Genomic DNA, 18,121 nt, shown 5'->3' with positions numbered 1-18,121 from the left:
AATCCCGCCCAGGATCTCTGCATGTTCAGAAGTGAATGGTCTTATTAGCGACAGGCAGCATGGTTTTGTACGAGGCACCTCATGTCTCTCTAACTTAATTGAATTTTTTGAGGAGGTGACAAAAATGATTGACGAGGGAAGGGCTGTGGATGTTGTCCACATGGACTTTAGTAAAGCATTTGATAAGGTCCCTCATGGCAGGCTGATGCAAAAGATTAAATCACACAGGGTCAGGGGTGAACTAGCTGGATGGATTCAGAACTGGCTTGACCATGGAAGACAGAGGGTAGCAGTGGAAGGGTGTTTTTCCGAATGGAGGGCTGTAACGAGTGATGTTCTGCAGGGATCAGTCCTGAGACTTCTGCTGTTTGTAATGTAGACAAATGACGTAGCTAGTCTGATTAGCAAGTTTGCAGATGATACGAAGATTGCTGGAGCTGCGGATAGTGATGAAGATTGTCAGATATAGTAGGCAGGGCAAAATTGGGTGGAGAAATGGCAGATGGAATTTAACCCAGACAAATGTGAGGTGATGCATTTTGGGAGATCCAATTCAGGTGGGAGCTATAGAATAAATGGCAGAACCATCAGGAGCAGAGAGACACAGAGAGATCTGGGCGTGCAGATCCACAGATCCTTAAAAGTGGCAGCACAGGTGGAAATGGTGGTAAAGAAAGCATATGGCATGCTTGCCTTCATAGGGCGGGGTATCGAGTATAAAAGCTTGAGAATTATGTTACAATTATATAGAATGTTGGTTAGGCCACATTTGGAATACTGTGTCCAATTCTGGTCACCGCACTACCAGAAGGATGTGGAGGCTTTGGAGAGAGTACAGAAAAGGTTTACCAGGATGTTGCCTGGTATGGAGGGTATTAGCTATGTGGAAAGATTGAATAAACTGGGATTGTTCTCCCGAGAGAGACGGAGGCTGAGGGGCGACCTGATAGAAGTTTATAAAATTATTTTGGGTTTGGATAGGGTGGACAGTTGGAGGCTTTTTCCCCAGGGCGGAAATGACAATTACAAAGGGGCACAAGTTCAAGGTGAGGGGGAAAGGTTCAGTGGAGATGTGCAGGGGAAAGCTTTTTACACAGAGGGTGGTGGCGGCCTGGAACGCACTGGAGACTGTTTTGTTGCTGGGCTGAAGATGCCGTTTCCATAAGACCATAAGACATAGGAGCAGAATTAGGCCACTCGACCCATCAAGTCTGCTTCGTCATTCAATCATGGCTGATATTTTCTCATCCCTATTCTCCTGCCTCTTCCTCCCCATAACCCCTGATCCCCTTGTTAATCAAGAACCTATCTATCTTTGTCTTAAAGACACTCAGTGATTTGGCCTCCACAGCCTTCTGCGGCAAAGAGTTCCACAGATTCACCCCCCTCTGGCTGAACAAATTCCTCCTCATCTCTGTTTTAAAGGATCGTTCCTTTAGTCTGAGATTGTGTCCTCTACTTCTAGTTTTTCCTACAAGTGGAAACATCCTCTCCACGTCCACTCTATCCAGGCCTCGCAGTATCCTGTAATCAATAAGATCCCCCCTCATCCTTCTAAACTCCAACGAGTACAGACCCAGAGTCCTCAAACGTTCCTCATATGACAAGTTGTTCATTCCAGGGATCATTCTTCTGAACCTCCTCTGGACCCTTTCCAAGGCCAGCACATCCTTCCTTAGATACGGGACCCAAAACTCCAACACTCCAAATGGGGTCTGACCAAAGCCTTATACAGCCACAGAAGTACATCCCTGGTCTTGTATTCTAGCCCTCTTGACATGAATGCTAACATTGCATTTGCCTTCCTAACATCCAACAAGTACAGACCCAGAGTCCTCAAATATTCCTCCTACGACCAGCTCTTCATTCCAGGGATCCCTTGCAATAGTTGCCCAGTGTTGCAACATCGTTGTTTAGTGTTGCCTCTAGATTCGAAAATGTTCGAGCTCGAGAGACACAACAGATATCGTCAGCAGAGATGAACTTCCGAGACAGGATGGGAGGTGTTTGTAGTTAAAATAGTCATTCTATCTAGAAAGTTAACTTTACTACCCAACAGTAAAAGCACAACTTTTAATTAACTTGACTTAATTTGTGCACTGAATCGTTTCCCATCAAGTTGTACAAAACTCTGGTGCGGCCGCATTTGGAGTATTGCGTGCAGTTCCGGTCGCCGCATTTTAGGAAGGATGTGGAAGCATTGGAAAGGGTGCAGAGGAGATTTACAAGGATGTTGCCTGGTATGGAGGGAAGATCATATGAGGAAAGGCTGAAGGACTTGAGGCTGTTTATGTTAGAGAGAAGAAGGTTATGAGGGGACTTAATTGAGGCATACAAGATGATCAGAGGATTAGATAGGGTGGACAGTGAGAGCCTTTTTCCTCGGATGGTGATGTCCAGCACGGGGGGACATAGCTTTAAATTGAGGGGAGATAGATATAGGACAGATGTCAGAGGTAGGTTCTTTACTCAGAGAGTAGTAAGGGCGTGGAATGCGCTGCCTGCAACAGTAGTGGACTCGCCAACACTAAACGCATTCAAATGGTCATTGGATAGACATATGGACGATAAGGGAATAGTGTAGAGGGACTTTAGAGGGGTTTCACAGGACGGTGCAACATCGAGGGCCGAAGGGCCTGTACTGCGCTGTAATGTTCTATGTTCTATGTTCTAATATAATTGGGCAGCAGGGTAGCATGGTGGTTAGCATAAATGCTTCACAGCTCCAGGGTCCCAGGTTCAATTCCCGGCTGGGTCACTGTCTGTGTGGAGTCTGCACGTCCTCCCCCTGTGTGCGTGGGTTTCCTCCGGGTGCTCCGGTTTCCTCCCACAGTCCAAAGATGTGCAGGTTAGGTGGATTGGCCATGCTAAATTGCCCGTAGTGTCCTAATAAAAGTAAGGTTAAGGGGGGGGGTTGTTGGGTTACGGGTATAGGGTGGGTTTGAGTAGGGTGATCATGGCTCGGCACAACATTGAGGGTCGAAGGGCCTGTTCTGTGCTGTACTGTTCTACGTTCTATGTTCTATAATTCATCTGGGAAAAGTTGAGAGCTGCAAATGAGAGGTGGGAGAGCTCCTCAGATCCACAAGTAGTTTTCAGACAAATAGGCTGAATCGACTCCTCTGAGTTGTGTGAATCAGTGAATGGCGGGTGAGTGAGGACACACTTTCCCTAATGCAGACTGTGAAGTTGATCTCAGAACAAATATAAATAGCTGTCTGATTTTTATGAAGATACGAGCATTAAAGAGCTGACTCTCAGACACAGCTTTATTGACCGCCTACACGCATTAAGTAATGTTTTTCTTTGAAAATTAAATCCTGGAATATAATATTGAAATCCTGTTTTCGAAATTAACCAACCCACTTGCTCTTTTATCGTGTTGAACTTTCTTGCCTTTCAATTGCTCCAACTATAAACAAATTAAGTATTATGTCTGAAAGCTCATTACTGTGAGTGGGGATTGAAAATCCAAGGGCAGGTTTTCAGCAAACTAGCAGAGCTTTCAATTTGAATTCTGGGATTTTTTTCGTTTGTTAAATGTTGAAAATGAAATTGTATTAATACAGCTCCGTTCACACACAGCAGATATCTCAAAGCGATTCCAGGACATCCTGAAACACAGAGGGCGAAATTCTCCCATTGGGACACTAAGTGCCGATGCCGGAGTGAAAACCGGAGTGTTTCACTCTGGTGTTGGAGGCTGCTCCTCGCCCCCCCTATTCTCCCACCCCCAGGGGGCCTAGGAGCGGTGCCGCGTCAATTACGCAGCTGGTGCCCCCGTAAGAAATGGAGGATTGATCTTGCGGGGCGGCGGAGGAAAAGAGTGTGTCCTTTAGAGACGCCGAACCGCCAATCGGTGGGCACCGATCACGGGCCAGACCCCTACTCTGAGCCCCCCTGGCGCTCGATCCGCCCCCCCCCCCCACCCCCACCGCCAGACAGGCCGCACACGCAGCGTTCGCGCGCTGTTCACGCCGGCAGCGGCCAGGTGTGGTTGTAGCCGGCGTGAACCCGTCGGATTGGGCAGGCTGCTCGGCCCATCCGGGCCGGAGAATCACCGCTCGCCTGCTACAAACGGCGAGCAGCAATTCTCCGAGCGGCCAGCCATAAATCTGGAGGGGGGGGAAGTGGAAGAATCGCGTGCGGGTGCCAGGGCGGCGTGGTGGGAAGCGCCAGGCACGCCCCTGATGTCGGAGAATTATGCCCAGAGTTAGTGACACCTGCAGCACAAATATGTTGGGAAAGTGTTAAAGCCACTTTCTCATCAAGAAGACTAACCAATAAAACTGTTTGATTGCAGAGGGCAGTGTAGAGGGAGCTTTACTCTGTATCTAACCCCGTGCTGTACCTGTCCTGGGAGTGTTTGATGGGGACAGTGTAGAGGGAGCTTTACTCTGTATCTAACCCCGTGCTGTACCTGTCCTGGGAGTGTTTGATGGGGACAGTGTAGAGGGAGCTTTACTCTGTATCTAACCCCGTGCTGTACCTGTCCTGGGAGTGTTTGATGGGGACAGTGTAGAGGGAGCTTTACTCTGTATCTGACCCTGTGCTGTACCTGTCCTGGGAGTGTTTGATGGGGACAGTGTAGAGGAAGCTTTACTCTGTATCTAACCCCGTGCTGTACCTGTCCTGGGAGTGTTTGATGGGGACAGTGTAGAGGAAGCTTTACTCTGTATCTAACCCCATACTGTACCTGTCCTGGGAGTTTTTGATGGGGACAGTGTAGAGGGAGCTTTACTCTGTATCTAACCCCGTGCTATACTTATCCTGGGAGTGTTTGATGGGGACAGTGTAGAGGGAGCTTTACTCTGTATCTAACCCCGTGCTGTACCTGTCCTGGGAGTGTTTGATGGAGACAGTGTAGAGGCAGCTTTACTCTGTATCTAACCCCGTGCTGTACCTGTCCTGGGAGTGTTTGATGGGGACAGTGTAGAGGGAGCTCTACTCTGTATCTAACCCCGTGCTGTACCTGTCCTGGGAGTGTTTGATGGGGACAGTGTAGAGGCAGCTTTACTCTGTATCTAACCCCGTGCTGTACCTGTCCTGGGAGTGTTTGATGGGGACAGTGTAGAGGGAGCTTTACTCTGTATCTAAGCCCGTGCTGTACCTGTCCTGTGAGTGTTTGATGGGGACAGTGTAGAGGGAGCTTTACTCTGTATCTAACCCCGTGCTGCACCTGTCCTGGGAGTGTTTGATAGGGACAGTGTTGGGGGAGCTTTACTCTGTATCTAACCCCATGCTGTACCTGTCCTGGGAGTATTTGATGGGGACAGTGTAGAGGGAGCTTTACTCTGTATCTAACCCCGTGCTGTACCTGTCCTGGGAGTGTTTGATGGGGACAGTGTAGAGGCAGCTTTACTCTGTATCTAACCCCGTGCTGTACCTGTCCTGGGAGTGTTTGATGGGGACAGTGTAGAGGGAGCTTTACTCTGTATCTAAGCCCGTGCTGTACCTGTCCTGTGAGTGTTTGATGGGGACAGTGTAGAGGGAGCTTTACTCTGTATCTAACCCCGTGCTGCACCTGTCCTGGGAGTGTTTGATAGGGACAGTGTTGGGGGAGCTTTACTCTGTATCTAACCCCATGCTGTACCTGTCCTGGGAGTATTTGATGGGGACAGTGTAGAGGGAGCTTTACTCTGTATCTAACCCCGTGCTGTCCCTGTCCTGGGAGTGTTTGATGGGGACAGTGTAGAGGGAGCTTTACTCTGTATCTAAGCCCGTGCTGTACCTGTCCTGTGAGTGTTTGATGGGGACAGTGTAGAGGCAGCTTTACTCTGTATCTAACCCCGTGCTGTCCCTGTCCTGGGAGTGTTTGATGGGGACAGTGTAGAGAGAGCTTTACTCTGTATCTAAGCCCGTGCTGTACCTGTCCTGTGAGTGTTTGATGGGGACAGTGTAGAGGGAGCTTTACTCTGTATCTAACCCCGTGCTGCACCTGTCCTGGGAGTGTTTGATAGGGACAGTGTTGGGGGAGCTTTACTCTGTATCTAACCCCGTGCTGTACCTGTCCTGGGAGTGTTTGATGGGGACAGTGTAGAGGGAGCTTTACTCTGTATCTAACCCCGTGCTGTACCTGTCCTGGGAGTATTTGATGGGGACAGTGTAGAGGGAGCTTTACTCTGTATCTAACCCCGTGCTGTACCTGGCCTGGGAGTGTTTGATGGGGACAGTGTAGAGGGAGCTTTACTCTGTATCTAACCCCGTGCTGTACCTGTCCTGGGAGTGTTTGATGGGGACAGTGTAGAGAGAGCTTTACTCTGTATCTAAGCCCGTGCTGTACCTGTCCTGTGAGTGTTTGATGGGGACAGTGTAGAGGGAGCTTTACTCTGTATCTAACCCCGTGCTGCACCTGTCCTGGGAGTGTTTGATGGGGACAGTGCAGAGGAAGCTTTACTCTGTATCTAACCCCGTGCTGTACCTGTCCTGGGAGTGTTTGATGGGGACAATGTAGAGCGGGCTTTATTCTGTATCTAACATGTTGCTAATGCTGGAAATCTGAATTAAACCAGGATATGCTGGAACTAATGAAAAGTCATTGATCTGAAGATTATGTGTTTCTCTCTCCACAGATGCTGCCCGTCCTGCTGCGTATCTCCACCATTTTCATGTTGTCTTTTGTCTGATTTCAGCACCTGAGGTTCCTGCAGCAACTGGCTGAGAGAATGAAGCTTGAGAACGACACCCTGGTGCATGACTGGGAGAGTCAGAGCCAGAGGCTGCTGGCCAGGGCTCAGCAACTCACTGAGATTGAGGCGGGGGGACTCAGTCACAACCAGGAGCTGCTGCACACTCTGCAGAGGAAGGTTGGTGTTGATTACAGCCTGTGGCCTGGCCCTTCACTGCAAAAATAATGCTTTGGAAAGCTTAGAACGCTGTTACGTCACGAGAAGTCATGGAAAATCACACAATTAAGACACCTACATGAAATGAGTGTGTTAACTACAATCCAAACCATGTCCGAAATATAATCTCAATCTGGAAATTCATTCATTCATAGATTTAAGTACATTCGGCAAGAGTTTTACTCTGTATCTAACTTAGGGGCCTCACGGTAGCATGGTGGTTAAGCATCAATGCTTCACAGCTCCAGGGTCCCCGGTTTGATTCCGGCTTGGGTCACTGTCTGTGCGGAGTCTGCACGTCCTCCCCGTGTGCGCGTGGGTTTCCTCCGGGTGCTCCGGTTTCCTCCCACAGTCCAAAGATGTGCGGGTTAGGTGGATTGGCCATGCTAAATTGCACGTAGTGTAAGGTTAATGGGGGGATTGTTGGGTTACGGGTATACGGGTTACGTGGGTTTAAGTGGGGTGATCATTGTTCGGCACAACATCGAGGGCCGAAGGGCCTGTTCTGTGCTGTACTGTTCTATGTTCTATGTTCTAACCCCGTGCTGTACCTGTCCTGGGAGTGTTTGATGGGGACAGTGTAGAGGGAGCTTTACTCTGTATCTAACCCAGTGCTGTACCTGTCCTGGGAGTGTTTGATGGGGACAGTGTAGAGGGAGCTTTACTCTGTATCTAACCCCGTGCTGTACCTGTTCTGGGAGTGTTTGATGGGGACAGTGCAGAGGGAGCTTTACTCTGTATCTAACCCCGTGCTGTACCTGTCCTGGGAGTGTTTGATGGGGACAGTGCAGAGGGAGCTTTACTCTGTATCTAACCCCGTGCTGTACCTGTCCTGGGAGTGTTTGATGGGGACAGTGTAGAGGAAGCTTTACTCTGTATCTAAACCTGTGCTGTACTTGTCCTGGGAGTGTTTGATGGGGACAGTGTAGGGGGAGCTTTACTCTGTATCTAACCCTGTGCTGTACCTGAAATTGAAAATCGCTTATTGTGACGAGTAGGCTTCAATGAAGTTACTGTGAAAAACCCCTAGTCGCCACATTCCGGCGCCTGTTCGGGGAGGCTGTTACGGGAATCGAACCGTGCTGCTGGCTTGCTTTGGTCTGCTTTCAAAGCCAGCGATTAGCCCTGTGTGCTAAACAGCCCCAAACCTGTCCTGGGAGTGTTTGATGGGGACAGTGTAGAGCATATATGTCAAACTCAAGGCCCGCGGGCCAAATCCGGCCCGCGGTGGAATTATCTTTGGCCCGCGAGATAATATCTAATTACTTTTTTTTTGGTTTTTTTAAAATTTAGATTAGCCAATTATTTTTTCCAATTAAGGGGCAATTTAGCGTGGCCGATCCACCTACTCTGCACATTTTTGGGTTGTGGGGGCGAAACCCACGCAGACACGGGGAGAATGTGCAAACTCCACACAGACAGTGACCCAGAGCCGGGATCGAACCTGGGACCTCAGCGCCGTGAGGCGGTTGTGCTAACCACTAGGCCACCGTGCTGCCCTAATAATATCTAATTACTATTAAAGCTGGCCCCAGCAATTGAAGCGCCTATGGCGTATGATATGGCTGATGCCGAGTTTATTCAGGTATAGTGTGAATCACAAAGTGTTGGCCTGTGGAAAAATGTTTTCATTAGAAATTACTCTGGAAAAGCTCCAGATAAAGCAATAAGAAATAAATGCAACTAATTTTTTTATTTATTTAATATTTAATGTTGTTTTTATAGGCAATAACCTAAGCTTTATTAGTTCCAGGTTCAATAAGTTCATTTCAATAAGTTTTGCAAAAAAACATTGAACCAGTCCGGCCCTCGACTTGTCCCGTTTTTTAAATTTTGGCCCACGGTGTATTTGGGTTTGACACCCCTGGTGTAGAGAGAGCTTTACTCTGTATCTAACCCCATGCTGTACCTGTCCTGGGAGTGTTTGATGGGGACAGTTAGAGGGAGCTTTACTCTGTATCTAACCCCATGCTGTACCTGTCCTGGGAGTGTTTGATGGGACACTGTAGAGGGAGCTTTACTCTGTATCTAACCCCGTGCTGTATCTGTCCTGGGAGTGTTTGATGGGACACTGGAGAGGGAGCTTTACTCTGTATCTAACCCCGTGCTGTATCTGTCCTGGGAGTGTTTGATGGGGACAGTGTAGAGGGAGCTTTACTCTGTATCTAACCCCGTGCTGTATCTGTCCAGGGAGTGTTTGATGGGGACAGTGTAGAGGGAGCTTTACTCTGTATCTAACCATGTGCTGTATCTGTCCAGGGAGTGTTTGATGGGGACAGTGTAGAGGGAGCTTAACTCTGTATCTAACCCCGTGCTGTACCTGTCCTGGAAGTGTTTGATGGGGACAGTGTAGAGGGCGCTTTACTCTGTATCTAACCCCGTGCTGTATCTGTCCAGGGAGTGTTTGATGGGGACAGTGTAGAGGGAGCTTTACTCTGTATCTAACCCCGTGCTGTACCTGTCCTGGGAGTGTGATGGGGACAGTGTAGATGGAGCTTTACTCTGTATCTAACCCCGTGCTATACCTGTCCTGGGAGTGTTTGATGGGGACAGTGTAGAGGGAGCTTTGCTCTGTATCTAACCCTGTGCTGTACCTGTCCTGGGAGTGTTTGATGGCGACAGGGTAGAGGGTCTTTTACTCTGTATCTAACCCTGTTGTATACTTGTCTTGGGCCTGTTTGATAGGACAGTGTAGAGTGAGGTTTACTCTGTATCTAAGCTCATGCTGTATCTGCCCTAGAAGAATCCAGTTCTGTAGGTAACATTGTTAAGGTACTGGACCAAATCTCAGTGTGTGTGTTAGAAAACTGAATGGGAAACGTCAACAACTTTTCTATTTGTAAACTCTGAGGATACTTCCCCCCCCAGGAGTGATTCCACTGACAATAGATACCTTTTATATTAAAACAAACTTTATCCTTCACAGAGGAATAATTACATTAACATCACAGAAAATAGTTTTCAATTAAGCTTTAAACAATTCTTCACAATAAAAGTCAACATTTAACTTCTTACTTATACCTTCTCTATCTCCAATTAAAAAAACCCAATACAGATCAAACGCCACTTGTAAATAAAGTAGGCAAACTGTGAGATATTTGCTGGCCCCTGTGTAAAGAATTGCTTTCAGCAAATGAGAGATTCTGTCAGACATGAGCTGCGTGCCCTTCTGTATTTTGCAGATTGAAAGCTAAAGTGCCTGCTACAGACCTGGCTCCTCCCATTAGTTACATCATCTCTATCCCACTAACTGTCTTGAGATTATTTTATTACAGACAAGCGCCTAATTATCTAAATCCCAGGGAACCTTCTTTCTTCAGGCAAAAGTCCATTATGCCTATATCGGTAAACAATTGAATGGTTGCAACCAATGATTATGCCACGTTTACAACATCTTAATTGCATCTTTCATAGGCAGACAGCCTGCCCGAATGTTAAACCAGGATTTATAAAACCATTACTGCAACAGATATTTAATATAAATAACAATCTCCCACATTCACCACAATTTCAGCCACACTCAATAACACCCTTCTGCTCATATCGAGAGCCATCTCTCGCCACTGTCCAGTGGAGCACAGAATATGATGGTTTCGGAGATCAGTGGCACAGAGGTTTCCTCAGGACAAGCTAGCTAACTTCAGCAACGCCTCACAACAACAGAGAAAGATCTTAAACAGTGTACAGGCCCCACAGCAGCTCGCTGGACTGGAAAGAATGAAATGCTGCAAATCATTTTCCTCATTTTCTACCGACAGCCGGTTAACAAAAGATAATCTATTTGGTAAAAGATGCTGCAGCCTCTCAACAAGATTCAATCTTCTCCTTAGCAACTACTTTGTTGCACAAGAACATTGAGTACTTTTAAAAATAATCATTTTCCCCCTCCATCCTCGTCAGTACAATCTCTAATTTTCAATTATTCCTGTGCAGTTTGAACAGTACTATTTCTGATCTGGGCCACAGCCGATACCAAGAGCAGGGGCGGGGGTGGGAGTGTCAACACATCCCGAAAGAGTCACACTCAGTACGACAGATGCATGGGTGACATTTAATACACTATTGACCAGAGAAGGAAATGTCATTGCATTTTCCGAGTAACCCTGATAAAGGTCTCTGGTTTCTAAATCCATAATCATCAGGGGTATCAAGTCACTCGTTGTGGTGGATAAATAACACATTTTTTAACGTTGTTGTTGCTGGGGTTCTGTGATATCTCCTGCCTTTGAGGAGGGAGCCAGCATCAAGTGTGAAAAGGTTTTCTGCTCTTAAAGATAAAGTTTTAAGAGACTGTTTTGCACCTGCAGCAGTGTGGGGCTCTGAGTGCGGGACACCGAGTGTGGGGCTCCGAGTGTCGGGCTCCGAGTGTGAGACACCGAGTGTGAGACACCGAGTGTGGGGCTCCGAGTGTGGGGCTCCGAGTGTGGGGCTCCGAGTGTGAGACACCGAGTGTGGGGCTCCGAGTGTGGGGCTCCGAGTGTGAGACACCGAGTGTGAGACACCGAGTGTGAGACACCGAGTGTGAGACACCGAGTGTGGGGCTCCGAGTGTGGGGCTCCGAGTGTGAGACACCGAGTGTGGGACACCGAGTGTGGGACACCGAGTGTGGGACACCGAGTGTGGGGCTCCGAGTGTGGGGCTCCGAGTGTGAGACGCCGAGTGTGAGACACCGAGTGTGAGGCTCCGAGTGTGGGGCTCCGAGTGTGGGGCTCCGAGTGTGAGGCTCTGAGTGTGGGGCTCTGAGTGTGGGGCTCTGAGTGTTGGACACCGAGTGTGGGGCTCTAAGTGTGGGGCTCTAAGTGTGGGGCTCTGAGTGTGAGGCTCCGAGTGTGAGACACCGAGTGTGAGACACCGAGTGTGGGGCTCTGAGTGTGAGACACCGAGTGTGAGGCTCCGAGTGTGGGACACCGAGTGTGGGGCTCCGAGTGTGGGGCTCCGAGTGTGGGGCTCCGAGTGTGAGGCTCCGAGTGTGGGGCTCTGAGTGTGGGGCTCTGAGTGTGGGGCTCTGAGTGTGGGACACCGAGTGTGAGACACCGAGTGTGAGACACCGAGTGTGGGGCTCTGAGTGTGGGGCTCTGAGTGTGGGGCTCTGAGTGTGGGGCTCTGAGTGTGGGGCTCCGAGTGTGGGGCTCCGAGTGTGGGGCTCCGAGTGTGGGGCTCCGAGTGTGGGGCTCCGAGTGTGGGGCTCTGAGTGTGGGGCTCTGAGTGTGGGGCTCTGAGTGTGGGGCACCGAGTGTGGGGCTCCGAGTGTGGGGCTCCGAGTGTGGGACTCCGAGTGTGGGGCTCCGAGTGTGGGGCTCCGAGTGTGAGACACCGAGTGTGAGACACCGAGTGTGGGACACCGAGTGTGAGACACCGAGTGTGAGACACCGAGTGTGGGGCTCCGAGTGTGGGGCTCCGAGTGTGGGGCACCGAGTGTGAGACACCGAGTGTGGGACACCGAGTGTGAGACACCGAGTGTGAGACACCGAGTGTGGGGCTCCGAGTGTGGGGCTCCGAGTGTGGGACACCGAGTGTGGGACACCGAGTGTGGGGCTCTGAGTGCGGGACACCGAGTGTGAGACACCGAGTGTGAGGCTCCGAGTGTGGGGCTCCGAGTGTGGGGCTCCGAGTGTGGGGCTCTGAGTGTGAGGCTCTGAGTGTGGGGCTCTGAGTGTTGGACACCGAGTGTGGGGCTCTGAGTGTTGGACACCGAGTGTGGGGCTCTGAGTGTTGGACACCGAGTGTGGGGCTCTAAGTGCGGGGCTCTGAGTGCGGGGCTCTGAGTGCGGGCTCTGAGTGCGGGGCTCTGAGTGTTGGACACCGAGTGTGAGACACCGAGTGTGAGACACCGAGTGTGAGGCTCCGAGTGTGAGGCTCTGAGTGTGAGGCTCTGAGTGTGAGGCTCTGAGTGTGAGGCTCTGAGTGTGAGGCTCTGAGTGTGGGGCTCTGAGTGTGGGGCTCTGAGTGTTGGACACCGAGTGTGGGGCTCTGAGTGTGGGGCTCTGAGTGTTGGACACCGAGTGTGGGGCTCCGAGTGTGGGGCTCTGAGTGTTGGACACCGAGTGTGGGGCTCTGAGTGTTGGACACCGAGTGTGGGGCTCTAAGTGTGGGGCTCTGAGTGTTGGACACCGAGTGTGGGGCTCCGAGTGTGGGGCTCTGAGTGTGAGGCTCTGAGTGTGAGGCTCTGAGTGTGGGGCTCTGAGTGTGGGGCTCTGAGTGTGGGGCTCTGAGTGTTGGACACCGAGTGTGGGGCTCTGAGTGTTGGACACCGAGTGTGGGGCTCTGAGTGCGGGGCTCTGAGTGCGGGGCCCTGAGTGTGGGGCTCCGAGTGTGGGGCTCCGAGTGTGGGGCACCGAGTGTGGGGCTCCGAGTGTGGGGCTCCGAGTGTGGGCTCCGAGTGTGAGACACCGAGTGTGAGACACCGAGTGTGAGACACCGAGTGTGAGACACCGAGTGTGGGACACCGAGTGTGGGACACCGAGTGTGGGACACCGAGTGTGAGACACCGAGTGTGGGACACCGAGTGTGGGACACCGAGTGTGGGACACCGAGTGCGGGGCTCCGAGTGCGGGGCTCCGAGTGCGGGGCTCCGAGTGTGGGGCTCCGAGTGTGGGACACCGAGTGTGAGACACCGAGTGTGGGGCTCTGAGTGCGGGACACCGAGTGTGGGGCTCCGAGTGTGGGGCTCCGAGTGTGGGGCTCCGAGTGTGGGGCTCCGAGTGTGGGGCTCCGAGTGTGGGACACCGAGTGTGAGACACCGAGTGTGAGACACCGAGTGTGGGACACCGAGTGTGAGACACCGAGTGTGAGACACCGAGTGTGAGACACCGAGTGTGAGAGTCCGAGTGTGAGGCTCCGAGTGTGAGGCTCCGAGTGTGAGGCTCCGAGTGTGAGACACCGAGTGTGAGGCTCCGAGTGTGGGGCTCTGAGTGTGGGGCTCTGAGTGTGGGGCTCTGAGTCTGGGGCTCTGAGTCTGGGGCTCTGAGTGAGGGGCTCTGAGTGCGCGACACCAAGTGTGGGATACCGAGTGTGAGACACCGAGTGTGAGGCACCGAGTGTGAGACACCGAGTGTGAGAGTCCGAGTGTGAGGCTCCGAGTGTGAGGCTCCGAGTGTGGGGCTCTGAGTGTGGGGCTCTGAGTGTGGGGCTCTGAGTGTGGGGCTCTGAGTGTGGGGCTCTGAGTGTGGGGCTCTGAGTGTGGGGCTCTGAGTGTGAGACACCGAGTGTGAGACACCGAGTGTGAGACACCGAGTGTGGGGCTCCGAGTGTGAGACACCGAGTGTGGGGCTCCGAGTGTGAGACACCGAGTGTGGGGCTCCGAGTGTGGGGCTCCGAGTGTGGGGCTCCGAGTGTGAGACACCGAGTGTGAGACACCGAGTGTGGGGCTCTGAGTGTGAGACACCGAGTGTGGGGCTCCGAGTGTGAGGCTCCGAGTGTGGGACACCGAGTGTGGGGCTCCGAGTGTGAGGCTCCGAGTGTGGGACACCGAGTGTGAGGCTCCGAGTGTGGGGCTCCGAGTGTGAGGCTCCGAGTGTGGGACACCGAGTGTGAGACACCGAGTGTGGGGCTCTGAGTGTGAGACACCGAGTGTGAGGCTCCGAGTGTGGGACACCGAATGTGAGGCTCCGAGTGTGGGGCTCCGAGTGTGAGACACCGAGTGTGAGACACCGAGTGTGGGGCTCCGAGTGTGAGACACCGAGTGTGGGGCTCCGAGTGTGGGGCTCCGAGTGTGGGGCTCCGAGTGTGGGGCTCCGAGTGTGAGACACCGAGTGTGAGACACCGAGTGTGAGACACCGAGTGTGGGGCTCTGAGTGTGAGACTCCGAGTGTGGGGCTCCGAGTGTGGGGCTCCGAGTGTGGGACACCGAGTGTGGGGCTCCGAGTGTGAGGCTCCGAGTGTGGGACACCGAGTGTGAGGCTCCGAGTGTGGGGCTCCGAGTGTGAGGCTCCGAGTGTGGGACACCGAGTGTGGGACACCGAGTGTGAGACACCGAGTGTGGGGCTCTGAGTGTGAGACACCGAGTGTGAGGCTCCGAGTGTGGGACACCGAATGTGAGGCTCCGAGTGTGGGGCACCGAGTGTGAGACACCGAGTGTGAGACACCGAGTGTGAGACACCGAGTGTGAGGCTCCGAGTGTGGGGCTCCGAGTGTGGGACACCGAGTGTGAGACACTGAGTGTGAGACACTGAGTGTGGGACACCGAGTGTGGGGCTCCGAGTGTGAGACACCGAATGTGAGACACCGAGTGTGAGGCACCGAGTGTGAGGCACCGAGTGTGGGGCTCCGAGTGTGGGGCTCCGAGTGTGGGGCTCCGAGTGTGGGGCTCCGAGTGTGGGGCTCCGAGTGTGGGGCTCCGAGTGTGAGACACCAAGTGTGAGACACCGAGTGTGAGGCTCCGAGTGTGGGACACCGAGTGTGGGGCTCCGAGTGTGGGGCTCCGAGTGTGGGGCTCCGAGTGTGGGGCTCCGAGTGTGAGACACCGAGTGTGAGACACCGAGTGTGAGACACCGAGTGTGAGACACCGAGTGTGGGGCTCCGAGTGTGAGACACCGAGTGTGAGACACCGAGTGTGAGACACCGAGTGTGGGACACCGAGTGTGGGGCTCCGAGTGTGAGGCTCCGAGTGTGAGGCTCCGGGTGTGAGGCTCCGAGTGTGAGACACCGAGTGTGGGGCTCCGAGTGTGGGGCTCCGAGTGTGAGGCTCCGAGTGTGAGACACCGAGTGTGAGACACCGAGTGTGAGACACCGAGTGTGAGACACCGAGTGTGGGACACCGAGTGTGGGACACCGAGTGTGGGACACCGAGTGTGAGACACCGAGTGCGGGACACCGAGTGCGGGACACCGAGTGTGGGGCACCGAGTGTGGGACACCGAGTGTGGGGCTCCGAGTGTGAGACACCGAGTGTGGGACTCTGAGTGTGGGACTCTGAGTGTGGTATCCGAGTGTGGGACACCGAGTGTGAGGCTCCGAGTGTGAGGCACCGAGTGTGAGACACCGAGTGTGAGACACCGAGTGTGAGACACCGAGTGTGAGACACCGAGTGTGAGACACCGAGTGTGGGGCTCTGAGTGTGGACACCGAGTGTGAGACACCGAGTGTTGAGGCTCCGAGTGTGAGGCTCCGAGTGTGAGGCTCCGAGTGTGAGACACCGAGTGTGAGACACCGTGTGTGGGGCTCCGAGTGTGGGGCTCCGAGTGTGGGACACCGAGTGTGGGACACCGAGTGTGGGGCTCCGAGTGTGAGACACCGAGTGTGAGACACCGAGTGTGAGGCTCCGAGTGTGAGGCTCCGAGTGTGAGGCTCCGAGTGTGGGGCTCCGAGTGTGGGGCTCCGAGTGTGGGACACCGAGTGTGAGGCTCCGAGTGTGAGGCTCCGAGTGTGAGGCTCCGAGTGTGAGGCTCCGAGTGTGGGGCTCCGAGTGTGGGGCTCTGAGTGTGAGACACCGAGTGTGAGGCTCCGAGTGTGGGACACCGAGTGTGGGGCTCCGAGTGTGGGGCTCCGAGTGTGAGGCTCCGAGTGTGGGACACCGAGTGTGAGGCTCCGAGTGTGAGGCTCCGAGTGTGGGGCTCCGAGTGTGGGGCTCCGAGTGTGGGACACCGAGTGTGGGCTCCGAGTGTGGGGCTCCGAGTGTGGGGCTCCGAGTGTGAGGCTCCGAGTGTGAGGCTCCGAGTGTGGGGCTCCGAGTGTGGGGCTCCGAGTGTGGGGCTCCGAGTGTGGGGCTCCGAGTGTGAGACACCGAGTGTGAGACACCGAGTGTGAGGCTCCGAGTGTGGGGCTCCGAGTGTGGGGCTCCGAGTGTGGGGCTCCGAGTGTGGGGCTCCGAGTGTGAGGCTCCGAGTGTGAGGCTCCGAGTGTGAGGCTCCGAGTGTGAGGCTCCGAGTGTGGGGCTCCGAGTGTGGGGCTCCGAGTGTGGGACACCGAGTGTGAGGCTCCGAGTGTGAGACACCGAGTGTGAGACACCGAGTGTGAGGCTCCGAGTGTGAGGCTCCGAGTGTGAGGCTCCGAGTGTGGGACACCGAGTGTGGGGCTCCGAGTGTGGGGCTCCGAGTGTGGGACACCGAGTGTGAGGCTCCGAGTGTGAGGCTCCGAGTGTGGGGCTCCGAGTGTGGGACACCGAGTGTGAGGCTCCGAGTGTGAGGCTCCGAGTGTGGGGCTCCGAGTGTGAGGCTCCGAGTGTGGGACACCGAGTGTGGGGCTCCGAGTGTGGGGCTCCGAGTGTGGGGCTCCGAGTGTGAGGCTCCGAGTGTGAGGCTCCGAGTGTGGGGCTCCGAGTGTGAGACACCGAGTGTGGGGCTCCGAGTGTGGGGCTCCGAGTGTGGGGCTCCGAGTGTGGGGCTCCGAGTGTGAGGCTCCGAGTGTGAGACACCGAGTGTGAGACACCGAGTGTGAGACACCGAGTGTGGGGCTCCGAGTGTGGGGCTCCGAGTGTGAGACACCGAGTGTGAGACACCGAGTGTGAGACACCGAGTGTGAGGCTCCGAGTGTGAGGCTCCGAGTGTGAGGCTCCGAGTGTGAGGCTTCGAGTGTGAGGCTCCGAGTGTGAGACACCGAGTATGGGGCTCCGAGTGTGGGGCTCCGAGTGTGGGGCTCCGAGTGTGGGGCTCCGAGTGTGAGACACCGAGTGTGAGGCTCCGAGTGTGAGGCTCCGAGTGTGAGGCTCCGAGTGTGAGGCTCCGAGTGTGAGGCTCCGAGTGTGAGGCTCCGAGTGTGAGACACCGAGTGTGAGACTCCGAGTGTGAGGCTCCGAGTGTGGGACACCGAGTGTGAGGCTCCGAGTGTGGGGCTCCGAGTGTGGGGCTCCGAGTGTGAGGCTCCGAGTGTGGGACACCGAGTGTGAGGCTCCGAGTGTGAGGCTCCGAGTGTGAGGCTCCGAGTGTGGGGCTCCGAGTGTGGGGCTCCGAGTGTGAGACACCGAGTGTGAGACACCGAGTGTGAGACACCGAGTGTGGGGCTCCGAGTGTGGGGCTCCGAGTGTGGGGCTCCGAGTGTGGGGCTCCGAGTGTGAGACACCGAGTGTGAGACACCGAGTGTGGGGCTCCGAGTGTGGGCTCCGAGTGTGAGAGCTCCGAGTGTGAGAGCTCCGAGTGTGGGGCACCGAGTGTGGGGCTCCGAGTGTGGGGCTCCGAGTGTGGGGCTCCGAGTGTGAGACACCGAGTGTGGGACACCGAGTGTGGGGCTCCGAGTGTGAGGCTCCGAGTGTGAGGCTCCGAGTGTGAGACACCGAGTGTGGGGCTCCGAGTGTGGGGCTCCGAGTGTGGGGCTCCGAGTGTGAGACACCGAGTGTGGGGCTCC

General features: G+C 54.0%; 1 protein-coding gene across 1 annotated transcript in view; it reads left to right on the top strand.

The window, feature by feature from the left end:
• The window catches only part of LOC119962492 (coiled-coil domain-containing protein 170-like), a 91,293-nt gene that overhangs the window by 45,029 nt on the left and 28,143 nt on the right, over positions 1–18,121 (top strand). Inside the window, exon 10 of the mRNA XM_038790438.1 lies at positions 6,633–6,806. Coding sequence (XP_038646366.1) covers positions 6,633–6,806 — 174 coding nt within the window. The remainder of the gene's footprint in view (positions 1–6,632; positions 6,807–18,121) is intronic.

This window comes from Scyliorhinus canicula, chromosome 2 (assembly GCF_902713615.1).
Source record: "Scyliorhinus canicula chromosome 2, sScyCan1.1, whole genome shotgun sequence".
Taxonomy (NCBI): domain Eukaryota; kingdom Metazoa; phylum Chordata; class Chondrichthyes; order Carcharhiniformes; family Scyliorhinidae; genus Scyliorhinus; species Scyliorhinus canicula.
This window is presented reverse-complemented; position numbering and strand designations above follow the sequence as displayed.